Here is a 17033-nt window from a genome sequence, read left to right on the forward strand (position 1 = left end):
AGCAGTTCGTCCATCTCTAGAGATCAGATCACTTAGCAAAATGAGGAAGAGAAGATGGTTAATCACCTCACAATGCCCCAACTTTCCTAATTCTACCCCAGGGATGTGGATGATGTGGTGCTCTAGATGGTATTGGACTATACTTCCCAACAGCCAGCATAGTCTGAATAATGCTGGCAGTTGCAGTCCAAAAGTGTCTAGAAGGCCACATTATTTCTATTCCTGTTGTAAACAATCCCTTGCTCTTCTTCCCACCCTATCCAGAGACATATTAATCCATGTACCATTTAGCTGTCAATAATCTACTCTTTTCTAGAACTGTAGCTACAAAAGCTATGAAAAGATGAAGCTGTTTTACAGGCTGCCTGAATTAGTGTATGCTCCGGCTGGCAATGGCTCAGAAGGATCATTCCCAACTTTGCCAACTGAAATTGTTTTGACTTGACCCTGAGATATTTTGCACAGGAATTTTGTGTTCCATCATTGAATTACAGTTAGATCATGTATTGTGTGATGTGTACTTTCTGTTGTCATTCCTGATAACTACAGGATTTACCTGTCTTCTACATGAGCTAAAACAAACTTGTAGTTCATCAGCAGTCATTAGCAATTAGGCAGCAGTGAGAAGTCTTTATCCTGATTTTGTACTCCAACTCCCAAAGCTGCACTATTATATTCTCACTATCATTTCCAGAGATAATATGTTTAGCATTTCTTTGCCTGAAAGACACATCAGACACATGTTGTCATGTCACATTTATTATAAATATTTATATTTAAAAAAACAAGAAAAACACAGTCTGATACAGGTCTTCTGATTTATTGCCATAAAGAGTAAAAATACTGCTAGCCAAAGCTCATGCCACAAAACAAGCCATTGACAGTTTCAGTGAAATTACAAATGAAGAACAAAACAGACCATGGCAAAGGTGATATCTGCCACAACCGAACTACTGATAATATAGTTCTAGATTCATGCCATCATGGATTTCATCTGAAAATAAGGAGTTAAGGTGAATCTCCACATCATAATGTTCAAGTTCAGTAAGTGAGCTTAATATGGAAAAGTCTACCATACTGCCAAAATGACAATTCCTTTGAAAATATCACAGATGCTGATACAATACTACATGTCTGAACTACGGAAAAAACACATTCAGTGGACCCTTGTTATACGCTGGGGTTTGGTTCCAAGATCCCCCATGGATAACAAAATCCATGGATGCTCAAGCCCCATTAAATATAATGACATAGCAAAATGGTGTCCCTTATAAAAAATGGAAAATCAAGGTTTGATATTTGCAGTTTATACTTTTTTTGAACGTTTTCAAACTGTGGATGCTTGAATCCGTGTATAAAAAATCAGTGTATAAGAAGGGCCGACTGTACATGCAGATTAACTCCTTATCAGGCAACAACTCACCAGATGTTGAACTGCAATCCCATCAGTCTTCATGTCTGGTAATGCTGGCTGGGACTGCTGGAACTGCAATTCAACACATCTGGAAAGCCATCAGTTGCCTGGCCAACTTTAAATAATGAATAATAGGCCCAAACAGACAGGCCAATAAAGCTGCTTCAGGTCACTTTGGAGGTATGCTGTTTAAATGATGCATGCATCCTAAGAGGCCAAAAGCCATGCCAAAATCACACTACAGTCTTAAGGACTGGTGCACAGCTTTGGCACAGCTTCTGGCCTCTTAAGATGCATGTATCATTTAAATAGCATACCTCCAAAGTGACACGAAGCAGCTTTATTTTGGCCTGTCTGTTTGGGCCCAATAAGAAGTATTCACAATCATTTCACATATTACTATCTGAGCCTTTAAACTGAATGCAGAACTTTTCCTAAAGATCAATAAAGGATAGTGGGCAAATCAGGACAATCAAACAAAGGTATCAGCAAGCACTTGGCCTATATCCAGAACCTTTCCCCCTCTTCCTTTGTAAGGCCAGCAAACATGACTTAACATTACCTATAACATGGCTGGGTAACACTAGAAGAGAACGTTTTATTCTCCAAGACTTTTCACATGCCACGCTAAACCTGAAAATGGGGTAGCGGGCAGATAAAATCAAGGCTGGATTCCCACCTCCACTTTTTCTTTTTAAATAACAACAACAACAATGTTTTAGTAGTGTTGGGTAGCACTCCAACTCTGAACACCAGAAAACTGTGCCTCCACAAAATTGAAGCTTCAGGGGGTGGGGAATACTACCTAAGTTTTTTTTACTGATTTGCCTACTAATGGGATGAGGTGGGCAACTGGGAGGTCTGCAAACTGTTAAATAGACTTTAAGAGGCTGTACTTGATCCACACTTGAACTATAGTGTCCTGTTTCATCCAAACTGTTGACAGCAAGATAGGAAGTGAACTTCAAATCAGTTTTAACATCCTGGCATGTGCTAAAGCTGTTAAACAAAGACTTCAACATTTTACGAACCAAAATTCTATAATTAATTCAAAGACACAGCTGTGTTAGTCTCTACCAGCATGTAAAAGGAATCATTATGTAAAGCTGCAATGTTGCTAGAATAAAGAATTTAATTAATACAGGTTGACTAAAGCTTGTTCACTGAAAATTCTCAAATTCAAAGCTCAGGGGTTGATAAGTTTCATGGATCACACACAAGCAAACAAACACATTTTGGGCTTTCAGACTTTGAATAATATAACTTTGATTTATTTATTTATTTTTTTTTTTTTTGGGAGATGCAAGGTTTTTAGGGAAAGTCAGAAAAAAAACCATGCATCTCCAAAAATCAAAGTTTCATTATTCAAAATCTGAAAGCCCAAAATTTGTTACCTTGTTTGCTTGTGGGTGTGCACGTTTAAACACACACATGCACACACACACATACATATACACACACACACACAGATACAGACACACATACATGCTCTCAGGGGCGATAAGACATAAAATTCAACTTTCTTTTCAGCTTCCGTTTGCCTGGTAGAAAAGAGATGCAAACTATAAAAGTGGAGATTCTAATTTTTGCATAAGATAAAGCAAAATCTTGCTGAGATCTCCAGATACAGGGGGGATATAAATATTTTAATATGTAAAATAAATTAGGATTTTATACAACTGAGGATTTCAATCCCTAGGAAGTAGAATACCTTCTTTAACACCCAAAAGAAATAAGAAATTTTTATAAGACAACTCTGATCTATTAGCTGAGGGCACTAGTCTTTTTTGCAAGAGCCCTTGATTATAATGAGTGATCCCCCCTTCTCTCTTGTATCCTGATCCAAACAGTTAAGCTCCAATTTTACTGACAACCACCAGGATTATTTAAGGATACAGTCTGCCAGTGACACATGGTCCTTGAAAATTGTGTACCTGTAACATTAAAAAAAGTTAATTTTAATTTGCAACACAAAGCAAATTAACAATGACAATTGTGACATAAAACATCCACCACTAACATGGTAGTTACAAAAATAATAATAAATTCTGTGAGCAATGGACATTATATGGACTTTTTCATGAAAAGACCTCAGAAACATGCAACTTGCAGATAACATGATGGCCTATTTGCAAGAGGAGTAGGTTTCTATGACTGTATTAAGTTACAATAAGACATTAGGTACCTGGGATGTAATGTAAGGTGGGGAATCTAATTTTTGAAATCTTAAATGGAATGGGTCAGAATATCCCAGGAGTGTCTCTTTCTTTGTGCCCCACCACCTTGAGATATTATGGTCTATGCTGTTATCTGTCTTGAATCTCATTGTTGGGACTAACGCAGAAGGGCTAAGACAGAGTATCAATGAATAAAATAACACTAGTAGTAGTAATAATAATATCAATAACAACTCATCATCCTCTCCTCTGTGTTCCCACAACTGTTTCAGAGATGGAAAGCCCAAGTTCTATGTGAGTTTCTCATTCTTCCCATTTACTTCCAGTCAGAAACTGGACATAAGAAGGTATTTAAACTTTAAGTACCCTGTATGGAAGTGATGTATACTTCCCAGGCAGAAAAGCTGTTGCATTAGGCTTACTCCCGACAGAATATGCATAGAACTGAACTTTGCTTTGTTTTTTAAAGGCCTGGAGGAAAAACGTTCAGTTTGGGAAGAATTATATCTTTGCTTCTGCCCCTTCGATTTGTTGCTTCCTACTCTGTCCTTGGTGTCACCATCTTTGCACTGCTGATTACTAGAACACTGTCCCAGGATCCTTACTGAATTGGAATCTGGCCTGCCTCACTCTGAATGAGGCAGTTCAAAATGCCACCAATGAGGAACAGAGCCTTTGTAGTGATAGCAGCTCCCATAGCTGGTGGCATACTATCCTTCCTTTTAGAGGGAAGCAAAATCCTTTTTCTCCCTTTTCTGATTGATTTTCTCTGAAATTCTGGATTTACAATACTCTGCCAATATTATGTGTTAAATGAGAATACTTTTAAAGTATTTCATTTACATTGCTTTTTGGTGTTTTTTTTTAATTGTGTGAGAATAATTTTGGCTGGGAATCAATAAACCAATAACAAAAATAAATAAATAAATAAATATGGGAAGGAAAAATGTCAATTTAAAAACATCAGTATTAAACAATAGAATGTATTCTTGTTTGCAGTAATGTGTGGCAACCCAGGAACTACAAATGCTATATATATATATATATATATATATATATATATATATATATATACACACACACACACGGGTCTCTTACATTCAACAGAAATACTGTGTTGAACTGTGGGCCCTTAGGACCAAAAAATGTCATGCACAATTCTGCCAGAGCAAAAGAACCTTTGCTTTTTGCAATCCTTTCCTCATTTCTACTCACCATTTCTTTAGCACAATCTTGTCCCACCGGGTACCAGTCTGGGCAGCAATGAGTTTTTTCAGGTCCCGAATGGTGTCATCAGAGCTGGGCAGTGGTGCCAGTTAAGCAAAAAGTGTTTCAAATGGAGACCTCTCTGTCACAACCACTAAAGAGATTGTGTTGTTTTCTAGGCTACTGATTTCCTGTGAATAGGATGCAATTGAGGTTGTGCATATATCTATCCCCATCCCTCATTTCTTTCTCTGTGCACTCCCTACTTCCAACATATTCCTCCTTGAAATCATTCTATCTGATATCCCTAACACTTGGAGAGAGAGAAAAAATGTAAGCATCTGTTCTAACCTACCTTACTCAGCGGGAGTAACATTTAAACCTATTAATCCAAACACCTTGAACAAAACAACTTCTAAATAAAGTAGCCTTTTCCCTCATCTTTCAACAAAAAACAGTTACCAAATCAAAGAAAGGTAATGCCTGTGTTACTTCACATCAGCTGCACATTTCTTGCTCCTTTAAAACTTGCTGCCCTCAGATTGGAAATTTCCTCTTTAACACCTAATGCCACCTCCACCTATCTTACATTGCCTTCATTCTGTACAACTCTCCTCCATAAAACCTTTGGCTTATTCCTTTTTTTAAAGGTGTGGGGAATCTGTAGCCTCATTATGCTTGAACCTCTGCTTTGTGAACTAACTTGGCTGACAACAAGGATTCTAGTCACAATGGAGACCACATCATATTAAGGGTCATCCTACCCTTGGGAGTAAAGCAGAAGGGGTAATGAAGAAGTCTTTCAGATGTTGGACTGCAAGTCACAGCAGCCCTAGGCAACATAGCCAATGTTGATGAATGCTGCGAACTATAGTCTAACAAGATCTGTGGCGTGAAACATGTGCATCAAGGGTAGGTAATGCCCCCTTCCTTGGGAGCTTGGGGACAGACTGTCATCCCCATTCAAAAACATTTTTAAAAGGACATTTTGGGGGTTGAGGAGGTAATTTTGTTACTTTTAGGGTTTTTCCCGGAAGAGGCAAAGCTATTATTTCAAAAGGAAGTGACCATCAAGTCAATTTCTTTGCCACTTCCTATGTCTAAACTGGCAACATCTCTGTCAAAACATGTTCCTATTCCGAGTGAACAGCACTCATGGTAGACCCTTCAGTTGTTAAGTATTTCCCTTGTTATATGTCAGGAGTCCTCACAAATAGAAACACAGACATAAATGTAAGGCTAGGAAATGCCATTCAGCCTCCCCTGGGCGCACAGACAGTATAGATCTTTGTGCCTTGGATACTTGCACTTGACCCTCACTTTCTTGCCCAGCCGATCATTGCAAACCACTTCAATCATCCCGATCTGGCGTTGAGAGCGATGAGCGCGAGAGAAACTCCTCCTGAGCAAGGAGACCTCTAGTCTCCTGCCTTCAATGTACTGTTGGGAGAAAGACACAGGGGAAAGCTGGTTAATAGGGCACTTCATATAGATCATGTTTCTTATTTCAGACTTCTCCTACTCACCTGAACTGCACAGACTATTTCCCTGTCTCAGAACATTTCCAAAACAGTTTATTTGCCACTTATCTTAACCTGTTTTTTCTAAATGATTTTCCTGCCCAAAACGGGGACCTGAAATGTAACAGTGAGACTGCGATTACATCAATAAGCAGGAGGCTTTCTTCCAGTTGAGAATGGCTAGCAAGAGAAAGCAAATGTTTCCCATCATGGGCTTTCATGGACATAGGATACATCTGTCAGCCTTTAAGGTGCCACAACAAACACACAGGATCTCTCCTTTGGAAACCATTGTGGTTCAACCGTTATCTAGCAGCACAGGAGAATGTGGTCCCTGCCCAACAGTGTGGCAAAAGGGGCATGAATAGCCAGGGCAGGGCACAGCTTCGGTGGCCATAGAAACCCACGCCCCTCCAGCCTCAAGGGGAGGCAATGGACAAGTCTTGCCAGGAGAGCCCCATCATAGCTGGGCCTTAGGGTCGCCAGAAGCCTGAAGCCGTTCCTCCAGCCCCCAGAAAGGACTCCTTCCTCCGCCACTTTCCCGTGAAGGAAGCACAAACACCCGCCTCACCTTCCTGCGGAGGGAGAGCTCTTGAAGTCCCGCACAACCGCCTCTTCCTCACACAGCACTGCGGCAGCCTCCCACAGAACAGACAAAAACCGGAAACGGAAACGTGCGCGCCGGACACCGGAAGCGGAAGCCGGGCCAATCGAGACGCCATTCCTAGAACAGGCGGAAGAGCGATTGTCGGTGATGGCGGCGCCGAGCCTCTCCGCGCTCCCAGACTCTCTCCTGCTCCAGATTCTGGCCTGCCTGCCCCCACGTGACCGAGTGGGCGGGGCCAGGTGAGTGCCTGACTCCGCCCACGCCGCGCTTTGGTTCGTTCGTTGGGCGTCCGTTAGTCCCCCCGCGCCCTTCAATCCCGAGGGTTTTCCAACGGCCGCCCACAGGGGGTTGCTGCACTCCTATTGGTCGCCGCTTCTCGACCTTCCATTGGCCAGCCGCTTTGGACTTCGCTTCCCAGAAGCGCCAGCCAGCGTGGCCCTATAGCGAGGGACTCTGGGAATTGAAGTCCAGATTCCGTTTATGGGGAATTATACCTTCCCGTTCAGTCCCGCCCCTTTGGGGCCCCGCCCCGTCGCATCTTCCAAGAGGCTGATGGGAGTCGTAGTCCCATCCGAAGTAGGAGCCACTTGGAGACTCACTGCAAGAAAGGAGCATGAGCTTCCCTAGACTTAAGCGTACTTCCTCAGATGCATAGGAATTGTAGTTTATTGTGGCGCCAGAGCTCTTTCTCACAAAACTACAATTCCCAGGATTCCCTAGCACTGAGCCAGGGCAGTTAAAGCGGTCTCAAACTGGATTTATTATTTCTGCAGTGCGGTTGCAGCCGAACACGTTTCCGTTTGGCACAAAGCTTCCTGGACCCCCTTCATGTCAAAATAAACATCTTAAAAGTATTATTAGAAGGACTGAAAGATTCTTTGGTTGGTTTTAATGGTCATTTTGATGAGAGTTGAAATAAGTTTCAGTTAGTTTTATTCAATTATCTTGACGCTTATTTGCAAAAGACCCGCCATTTTAACATTCCGGGGAATTTCCGGGAATTTTGACTGAATATTCCGGGTAATATTGGGGCATTCCGGGGATTTTGGTAAAACATGCCCGGAATCTCTTCGAGGCTCGTTGGCAATCATCCCTTCTCCAGCCTGGCCCCAGACTCTCAACCCTTGGCTCCTGTTGTTACTCGCTTTGACCACCTTTATCTCTTCCTGGGATGCTGCTGATAGGATTTATTATTAACATCAGCATCAGCATCATTATTAATTTATTATTTATGATTTATTATAATAACTTTATTATTTATTATTATCTTCATTATTGATTTATTCTTTATGATTTATTATTACCATCACCATCATTATTAATTTATTAATTATTATTTATTGTTATCATCATTATTAGTAGTAAATTATTAATTATGATTTATTATCATTATTATTATTAATTTATTATTTATGAATCATTATTATTATTATCCCCCCCCCACCATTCCCTTCTCCTTTTGTGTCGTGTCTTTTTAGATTGTAAGCCTGAGGCCAGGGAACCGTCTATTATCCCCTCTGTTGTAAGCCACCCGGATTCCCAGGGATCGGGCGGCATATAAATAAATCCTATTATTATTATTATTATTATTATTATTAGTAATTTATTATTTATTATTATTATCATTATTAATTTCATTTTTATGCTGCCTTCCACACAGAAAAGATTCCAAGGTGGCTCACAAAATTGAAGCATTTTAAAAAAAAATACAATAAGAGTTTAAAAACAATTTAAATCACCTAGTTAAAACAGTATAAAATTAACACAAAAACATACAAAAGCTAAAAATAAAACACACACACCATATAAAACATAACTAAAACGCACACACACACACACCCTGTCATAATTGCATATTAAAAAGACTGGCTAAATAAAAATGTTTTTGCTTGCTGGTGAAAGAAATGTATTTCTTACCTCTCTCCATGGAACAACAACAATTAACAGACAAATATCTTTTAACACACCAATTTGAAAAAAGGACATATAAGATGTGTAGACATTAAAACAATCCACCTCTAAAGTTCATCATTGTATAATCTTGATTTGCTGTACTACATATCCTTTATTTCCTTGTAACCCACCTCAATCTGTAGGGAGAGGCAGGATGAAAATAAATTATTATTATTATTATCTTTTAAATTCAGTGTATTCAGCTGTTGATTCTTCCAGCAGGTCATTCCTCAGTATGGGGGCGGCTGAAGTAAAAGTCCTCCAGCTGACCGTTGCCAACTTAGTCTTGATTAGCAGCAACAGCTTGTGTAACTCCTTTTTCAAAAGGATGCCAGCCAGAGCCCTTACTTTGGGGAAAGGAGATTTTCTTGCTTTCCTCAGGTGCTATTTGTGGTGCTTTCCCTCCTGCTTTGAGACTGACGGTTTAAAAGGGTCAGACCTTGATAGGCAATCAAGGCAGATTGTCAAAGGGCTGATGTATGTCCCTTCACAGCAATACAATAACATCCCAAATCCACAAAACAGTGATACCTTTATTGAGACAACCAAAATGCACAACATACATGTTGCAACATGTACTTTGTGTGTTTTGGGACTGGCCCTCTAAAGGGATCACTGCTGTGTGGATTTTGGATGCTGTTGTACACTTTGTTACATGGCCAACACAACTAGCCCTGGATATGTTTTCAGAGCAATACATTTGCCCAAGCCGTGCAGAAGAGCTGCTCTCTAACAAAACCTATACACCTGCAGTTGGCTAGTTCAGGACCCTACTCAGTCCTGTTGCCTGAAAGGTCTTTTGCAGTGTGGTGAACTCCCCACAGTCATATTTGGGAGTGCAGTTCCTTTCATCCAATAAAAATCAATAGAGACACTGTTATTTCTATTTGGCTTGCCTAAGTGGGAAGGAATACAAGCTGCACCTCCAGGAATGTCTGAGGTGGAGGAGTCCTTTGTGATCCTGTTGCCATAATGTCCCTAAAGTCCCAAAAGATTAACAGTGGCCCCTTTCATACCACAGAATTCTTTTTTTCCCCTCCCTTCCCTCCTAAAAAAGCAAGAATAAAAGTGTGCTGTTTCCCAAAGGTATTGTGAAGACTTGTGAGAACCATATTTTCAAATCTTTTTTTGCCTAGAGTTTCTAGCTGCAAAACAGAACTGGGTTGTTGTTCCTTTAAAATACAGTTCTGTGGAGGGCATTCATTTGGTGTAACCTACACTGCCAGCTACATTGTTGTTGCATAAAAAGAAGGAAGGGACCAGGGGGAATATCTGCTTCTTCAGATCCTCTCCATTGAAGCACTGTATCCCTGCCTTTAGGTGAGAAATGCTAACTGATGATGGCTGGTATGTTTCTTCTCCAGGGTCTGCAGGAGGTGGCGTCGCTTGGTGAGCGACAAGTGGCTGTGGAGACATCTGGACCTAACTTCTTACAAGGCAAGAATGGTCAAACTCCATCTTTGGATAATTTTCTTGATCTCTGTGAGAAAAGACAGTCTAGGTAGGGATCAAGACACTGTAGGTGAAATTCAGCTAAAAGCAAAACAAAAAATGACATTTTAAAACTAAGATCTGGTGCACTGAAACAAAGTGATCAGATGGATAGGTAAAAAGACTTTTGGGTAACCCATATAAGTTATGAGAATTAAGAGAAATAATATAAATGGACCAATTTTACCAACGCTGTAATTGTAAATTATTCTGAGTCGGTTATTTGGAGGAATGAAGGAAATAGGCAGGGTACTGAGGCACTGTCCCCAACCACTGTAGTCTCATCCTAAACTTGCCTGTTAGAAAATATGCCCCATAGTAGGAATTAATTCTGAAGAAATATACATAGCTTTGCCCTATTGTGCAGTTACTCTGTCAGCTTCCACACACCATTACGTATAAACATTCAGGAAGGTCTAAAACTGTGGAGGAGTTGGGTTTTTCTGATGATGTTATCCTTTTCTTATGAAAACTTAAGAGTTTCAAGATTTTGAATCCAATATCTTCCCCTGCAGCAGGACTTAAATATGGGGCTAAAAGATTGCAGAAATTATATTGCTAACTGCAAAGCTGGTTGCAGCCATGTCACTCTTTGCCTTCATGTTTGTACAGTACTGGCAATTCGCTCCTTGTTCTGTAGTTGCTCTGTGTTGTAGGTCACAAAGCATGCCAAAGCCATCTTGAATTCACAGTATATATGTATTATACAAAGCCCACATCCATATTTCTTGATACTGCCATGAGAAAGCATCTAAGCTACAAATGTATTTATCTGAAGAATTATCTAACTAATCAACCCAATCACTAAACTACAATGCCCATGCTTTTAAGAGGAGCCAAACATAAACAGATTTAGTTTACATATACCTTCTTTACCAGGCTATAACTCCTCCATCCCCACATCCTATGTGTCTCTTTAGGGCCACCCAATCCATTCCCATTCCCAAATTTCCAGTCAAGAAAGAGGAAAAATTCTGGAAAACAACTACTTCTTCCTCTTCCTCTTTTTCTTTTTGAAAATTAGGTTTTGACTTTTATAAGTAACTTGAAATCTGAATACTGTGCATCCTTATCCTGTGTACATGTTAACTTAGAATGTATGTCCTGCTGAATGGAAAGGGTCTTTAACCCAGATCCATGACTGCAGGCTGCATCCATAGTTCAGAAATAATCCAGTTTGACACCACTTTAATTGCCATGGGTCAATGCTATGGAATTCTGGGAACTAGTTTTGGGAGACATTTAACCACCTCTGTGAGTGAGCTCTATTGCCACAAGAAATTACAAATCCCAGGATTCCATAGCACTGAGACATGGCAGTTAGTAGTGTCAAACTGGATTATTTCTGCAGTTTGGATGCAGCCCGAGTGATCGTTTTCAACAGTTAAAGCCTTCCCCTCCTCTTAAATCCACCTTACTCATGTGACATTTAATCTACATGTCTTCTGTTGATTCCTTTTCTCCCAGCTGTCCTCCAAAGTCTTATGGTATCTGCTGCGGAACCATCTCCGGGGCACTGTGCAGACCTTGAAGGCACGGGGATCTCTTCACTCCATTCGGAAGCAAGAAGTGTTTACCCCAGCACTGATGCAGGCCTTGGACAAGCAGTGCCCTCATCTCCACAGCCTATGCCTGACCGAGACAGACCTCCGCTCCCTCTCCTATTACTGTCTCCCCTCCTCTCTCATGACTCTGGAGCTGAACTGCTGTGAGATCCCTTCAGTGTGGTTCCATGTGCCAATACTCAGTCAAGGATGTTCGCCTTTCCCAAAGATCCAGCATCTGATTATCCGTAATGTCCCTGCTTTCTCCAACCAGCACCTCGTCAATATTGCAAGACAGGGCACTCTCAAGACTCTTGTCCTGTCTGAGACCTACCGGGTTACAGATATGGGGATCCAGACAGCAGCACCCCATCTGGGAGACCTCACGCACCTCGTCTTGCGCCAGTGTTGCATTGGCGATTCAGCCATGCACTTCATTGGGCGCCATATGAAGTGCCTGAGCTGCTTAGACCTTGGGGGCAGTTCTTCTCTGACAGATGTAGGTCTTCCTTGCTTGGCCAGCTTGCCAGTCTTGGAGAGCCTCTGTCTGGAATCCTGCGGCAGGCTTTCCCCGGAGGCCATTTTGGCTCTTGGGCAGGTGCTGCCCCAGCTCAAGCATCTTGATTTAAGCAGGACAGGGTTTGACAATGGGATGATTCACAAAATCCAAGCAAGCTTACCTAGTTGTGTGGTGGCCAGCACCACTTCCAGTGCCAATTCCAGTGTTGGATCATAGCCGTTACCATGTTCAACCCATGCCTATTGTTGAGAAGGTCAGAAGATGGCAGTACTGGGAAGCATCTGCTTAGCCATATCCTGTTCTTTGGAGGCAGAACAAAGCAAGTACCTTTGAAAGTAGATTCTGGGCTGGCACACCTCAATGGATGATGCTGTTTCTCAGACCGCATTCCCAATGTTGATATTACAGGTTCCCCTGATTTTATTGTGAAGATTGGGGAATGAAATCAGGAACAAATAATAGCTGCAGTAACAAATACTTGAAGGCTGCACTAAATACATACCTACCTTTACACTCTCCAAATTTCCATGCAAACTCATCTCTGGATCCTGGGTTCATGATTCAAAGCAACTCTGTCCCAATGCAACCCATTCTTTTCACCTCCTACTTTTTTTCATGACTTCAGGAACATGTGGCCTTTTTATTAATGAATAGTATATGACTGCACATCTAAAATGGAGGTACCTTTTTTAGACTTGACAAACCTTATTATACCAGTCTGTTTTTAGAACACCGGGTTCTCTGCCTGGTGTGTCAGCTCTTCAAAACAGCACATGTAGATTTTTGCCATTAATAAATTACCTGAAAGCTGTATTTTAAGATTATTTTCTGATAATTAATGTGCCTCATTGATTAGCTTTTAAACCATAGTTAATGAAATGGCTGTGTTTTTGGATAATGTAATGAAATGTATTTTATTTTAATTTTTGAATAAAAGTAAATTGGTATCTCTCAGTGTTTGCAGGCTTCACTGAATATCCTTCAGGCTCAAAAACTGAAACAGAGAGACAGAGTGTCGAGCTTCTTTTGATGTTTAAGAATTCGGGTACGATGGCAGAGTGCAAGGGTTTGACAGATCTAGTTCATTCTTGTTGGCTTGTAGAGAGCTAATGGACTGAGACTTAACTCAAGTTCTACTTCCAACAAAGGTAACATTTTCCTTTGGAGTACAATTGGTAAGTTTTACCTACACAGGACCAAAATGTTTTTCCAGATGTAACAGTACAGAGACTTATTGAGAAATTCAGTGTTTTCTGCTTAGAAAGGGACAGCTTTGCACTGGATAGGGCGGCCTGAATCTCAAGGGAAATTACTTTTCTGTTGCAAATAGAATGTTGTTGTTGTTGTTGTTGTTAATTGCCCTCGAGTCGATCTCGAAACATGGCAACCCTGTGATTAAGACATCTCTAAGATTCCCTGTCCTCCATTGCTCTGCTCAGGTCCTGCAAACTCATATCCATAGCTCCTTAACAGAGTCCATCCATCTAGCATGCAGCCTTCCTCTCTTTCTACTTCCCTCCACTTTTCCTAGCATTATTGTTTTTTTTCCAGCTTAGGTTTGTTTTCCCTCATCCAGCCCATTACCGACTCAAGACAGGCGTCCAGAGAAGAGATGCGCTGGGCAGGACACGTTTCTAGGATGAAGGACCATCGCCTCCCAAAAATAGTATTCTATGGTGAACTCGCCACGTAAGAGGGGTGCCCCAAAGAAGAGATACAAGGACTCCCTGAAACAACATCTCAGGCTTGGCCAAATTGATCACCAACAATGGTCCGCCCTGGCCTCGCATCGGGAAGCATGGAGACGCACTATCCACGATGCTGCAGCCTTTTTCGAAAGCTCACGGCGAATGAGTCTCGAAGAGAAACGACAACACAGAAAGAACCACAACCCGGAAACATCACCCAAAGAGACTTTCTGCTGTGCTTTCTGCAACCAGACCTGTTTGTCCTGGATTGGCCTTTTTAGTCACCAACGCGCTTGTACAAAGCACAGGATGAGTCTTTCCTGAATCTTCGTTCACGAAGCAAAGCCAGAGAGAGATTTAGTGGTGATTATGGCATTGGTAGCCAATGTGTCCTCTGAATTCTCTAAATAGCTGATGAATCATGATAAGTTGGTAAAAGCTATCCATGCTACCTGTCCTTTCACTAGGAGAATCCCCAAAGGTACAAACATGGTCCTTCATGGGGAGTTTCAACCATCCACACTGTTAAATCCTCTCACCCAGATCTTTTAGATTTCCATCCCACAATGTCTGTATCATCTGGATTACATTATGGCTTATTCACTCTCTTCTGCCCTACAATCATAAATCATGGGTTGCTGAAACATAGGGGCTGTACAGATGAGAAGAAAGGGGCGGCCAGAAGCCACCTCTTTCTCCTCCAGATCGTTGCCACAGCAACTGCACGGGCACAGCAACGATCCTCTCTAAAAAGGAGCCATGAAATTCAGATCCTTTCCGCACCGCTGCCAAGCCACCATTAGCACCCTGGACCGACGCGGTGATGTCTCTTGTGTGCCACGCCATTTGGACTGTGGTGCACAAGAAACGTCATCAGCACGTGCACCATTTGGATGTACATGTCCCAAAATGGCGCCAGGAGAGCATGGAGAGTGTGGACACTCCACTGTCCAAAGCCCTAATTTCGGGGCCAGGCCACTACATAAGCAAAAATTATAAAGTTGGCTACTTCTGAACACACTAGTGGTAAAGTTAAACTCCTGTCAGATTCAGATGAAACAAGCTTTGGTTAATAAAAAAAAGGTTTATTGTAATGTCCACAGGTATTCACAAGTAGTGGTTTGACAAACCAATTTTTTTCTTCTCGCCCATTGAGAATTTGATAAGAATTTTTTTTAAAAAAAAATACTCATTTCACAAATCCCACTTTCAAAAGGTTATTTTGTCTCTCTCTTTCAGCAGCTAGAGAAGTATTTTTCACAGATTTCCTGAATGAAAATAAAAGACAAGTCAAACATTTACGTTAATTATGTGTGCTGGTGCTAATTTTATTTGCATTTCAAACTCAATTACCATGTCAAAAGGAAGTTTGGCAGAGGTTTAAAGAACATTCCTCTGCTTGAAAAAACCTGAAGGCACACACACAAAAAGAAAGAAAAAAACCCAATCTCAACAAATAAACTTTGATTGAAGCCCCAACAAGAAATGGTAGACTTGGGGGGACCCTCAAGGACCATCCAGTCCAACTCCCTTCTCCTATGAAGGAATACATAGAAATACATGGGATCCTAGAGGACATGTAGTTCAACATCAGGATGGCACAGGAAGATGTGACCAATGAAGAGTTTTCTGGGCATAAAGAAGGTTTTGCCATAGGCTGCCCCTGAAGCTGAAACAGTGTAACCCTCACAAAAGAGGTGGGGTGGGGTGGCAAATGGCAATGCTCTTCTGCCAAGCAGGAATTATCACAAAAGAGAAGAAGAGGAGGGGTAGGGTGCAATGGCAGGGATTCTGCCATGGATAACACCTAGCATTTGAAGGGATTCCCAGGGGTCATCTTGTCCAACTGCCTTCTACAATGAAGGAATACCTAGGATTATAGGGTTGAGTTGAAGCTGAGAGCATATGACTTGCCCAAGGTCACCCAGTGAATTTCTATGGTGAAGTGGAAGGCTAGAGTTCTAATCCCAGCTCAGCCATCTAAACCCACAGTCTCACATTGGGTAGGTCACACTCTCTCACTCATGGATATTCTGAACTCTCCTTGCCAAAAAAAATATTATTATTATTATTATTATTAAACTTTATTTCTATAGTGCTGTAATTATACACAGCGCTGTACAAAGTCGGTAAAATTAGGAGTAAATAAAAGCCTGCCCAAGGCGTACATTCTAAGATAATAACAATTAAAAGAGGAATAGATAAAATTACCATATAGAAAGGAAAAACAGATTAAAAACATCAAATAATAATAATAAAATGCATGATAGGTTTACCTTAGCATCTGTCCTATCCTGTCCTTTCCTGTCCTGTCCTATCCTGTCCTATACTATATTATCCACCAGATATGTGTACTGTATAAATCCTAGATTCATGCAACTGGATCTTTGACATCTGTCCTGTCCTATCCCATCTTATACTACCCTGTCCTATACTATACTATCCACCAGTCTTAGATCCATGCAACTGGATCTTTGACATCTATTCTTTCCTATCCTATCCTACACTGTCCTATCCTTCCGTCCTGTCCTATCCACCAGCCCATGCATAAATTCTAAATCATGCAAACCCGATATTGACTCTATCCTGTCCTGTCCTATCCTATCCACTAGTCGGCGATCCATGTGACCCGACTCTTTGACATCTATCCTATCTTGTCCGTCCTGTCCTGTCCTATCCTCTTCTATCCTGTCCTGTCCTATCCTATCCACTAGTCGGAGATCCAGTGACCGGCTCTTGACATCTATCCTATCTTGTCCCGTCCTGTCCTGTCCTATCCTTTCTATCCTGTCCGTTCCTATCCTATCCTGTCCTATACATCTGATCTATCCTATCGTCCTATACCTATTCTGATCTATCCTATCTGTCCTATACCATGCTATCTGACAATCCTAGATCCGTGCAACCGGATCT

The 17033-nt window shown here is 41.3% G+C and overlaps 2 protein-coding genes across 2 annotated transcripts; one reads left to right on the forward strand and one right to left on the reverse strand.

The window, feature by feature from the left end:
- Positions 1-804: 804 nt before the first annotated feature.
- Positions 805-7027, reverse strand: UBL5 (ubiquitin like 5). The gene is made up of 5 exons (XM_042453809.1): positions 6889-7027; positions 6101-6237; positions 4807-4890; positions 3311-3348; positions 805-994 (listed from the first exon to the last, which is right to left on the reverse strand). The coding sequence occupies exons 2-5, from the start codon at positions 6154-6156 to the stop codon at positions 951-953; spliced, it is 222 nt and encodes a 73-aa protein (XP_042309743.1). The 5' UTR covers positions 6157-6237; positions 6889-7027; the 3' UTR covers positions 805-950.
- Positions 6537-13386, forward strand: FBXL12 (F-box and leucine rich repeat protein 12). Its single transcript, XM_042447621.1, has 4 exons — positions 6537-6568; positions 6945-7163; positions 10242-10314; positions 11836-13386. Exons 1-4 carry the CDS (start codon positions 6537-6539, stop codon positions 12646-12648), a joined length of 1137 nt encoding a protein of 378 aa, XP_042303555.1. The 3' UTR covers positions 12649-13386.
- The last annotated feature ends 3647 nt before the right edge of the window (positions 13387-17033 follow it).

This window comes from Sceloporus undulatus, chromosome 2, assembly GCF_019175285.1.
Source record: "Sceloporus undulatus isolate JIND9_A2432 ecotype Alabama chromosome 2, SceUnd_v1.1, whole genome shotgun sequence".
Classification (NCBI taxonomy): Eukaryota; Metazoa; Chordata; class Lepidosauria; order Squamata; family Phrynosomatidae; genus Sceloporus; species Sceloporus undulatus.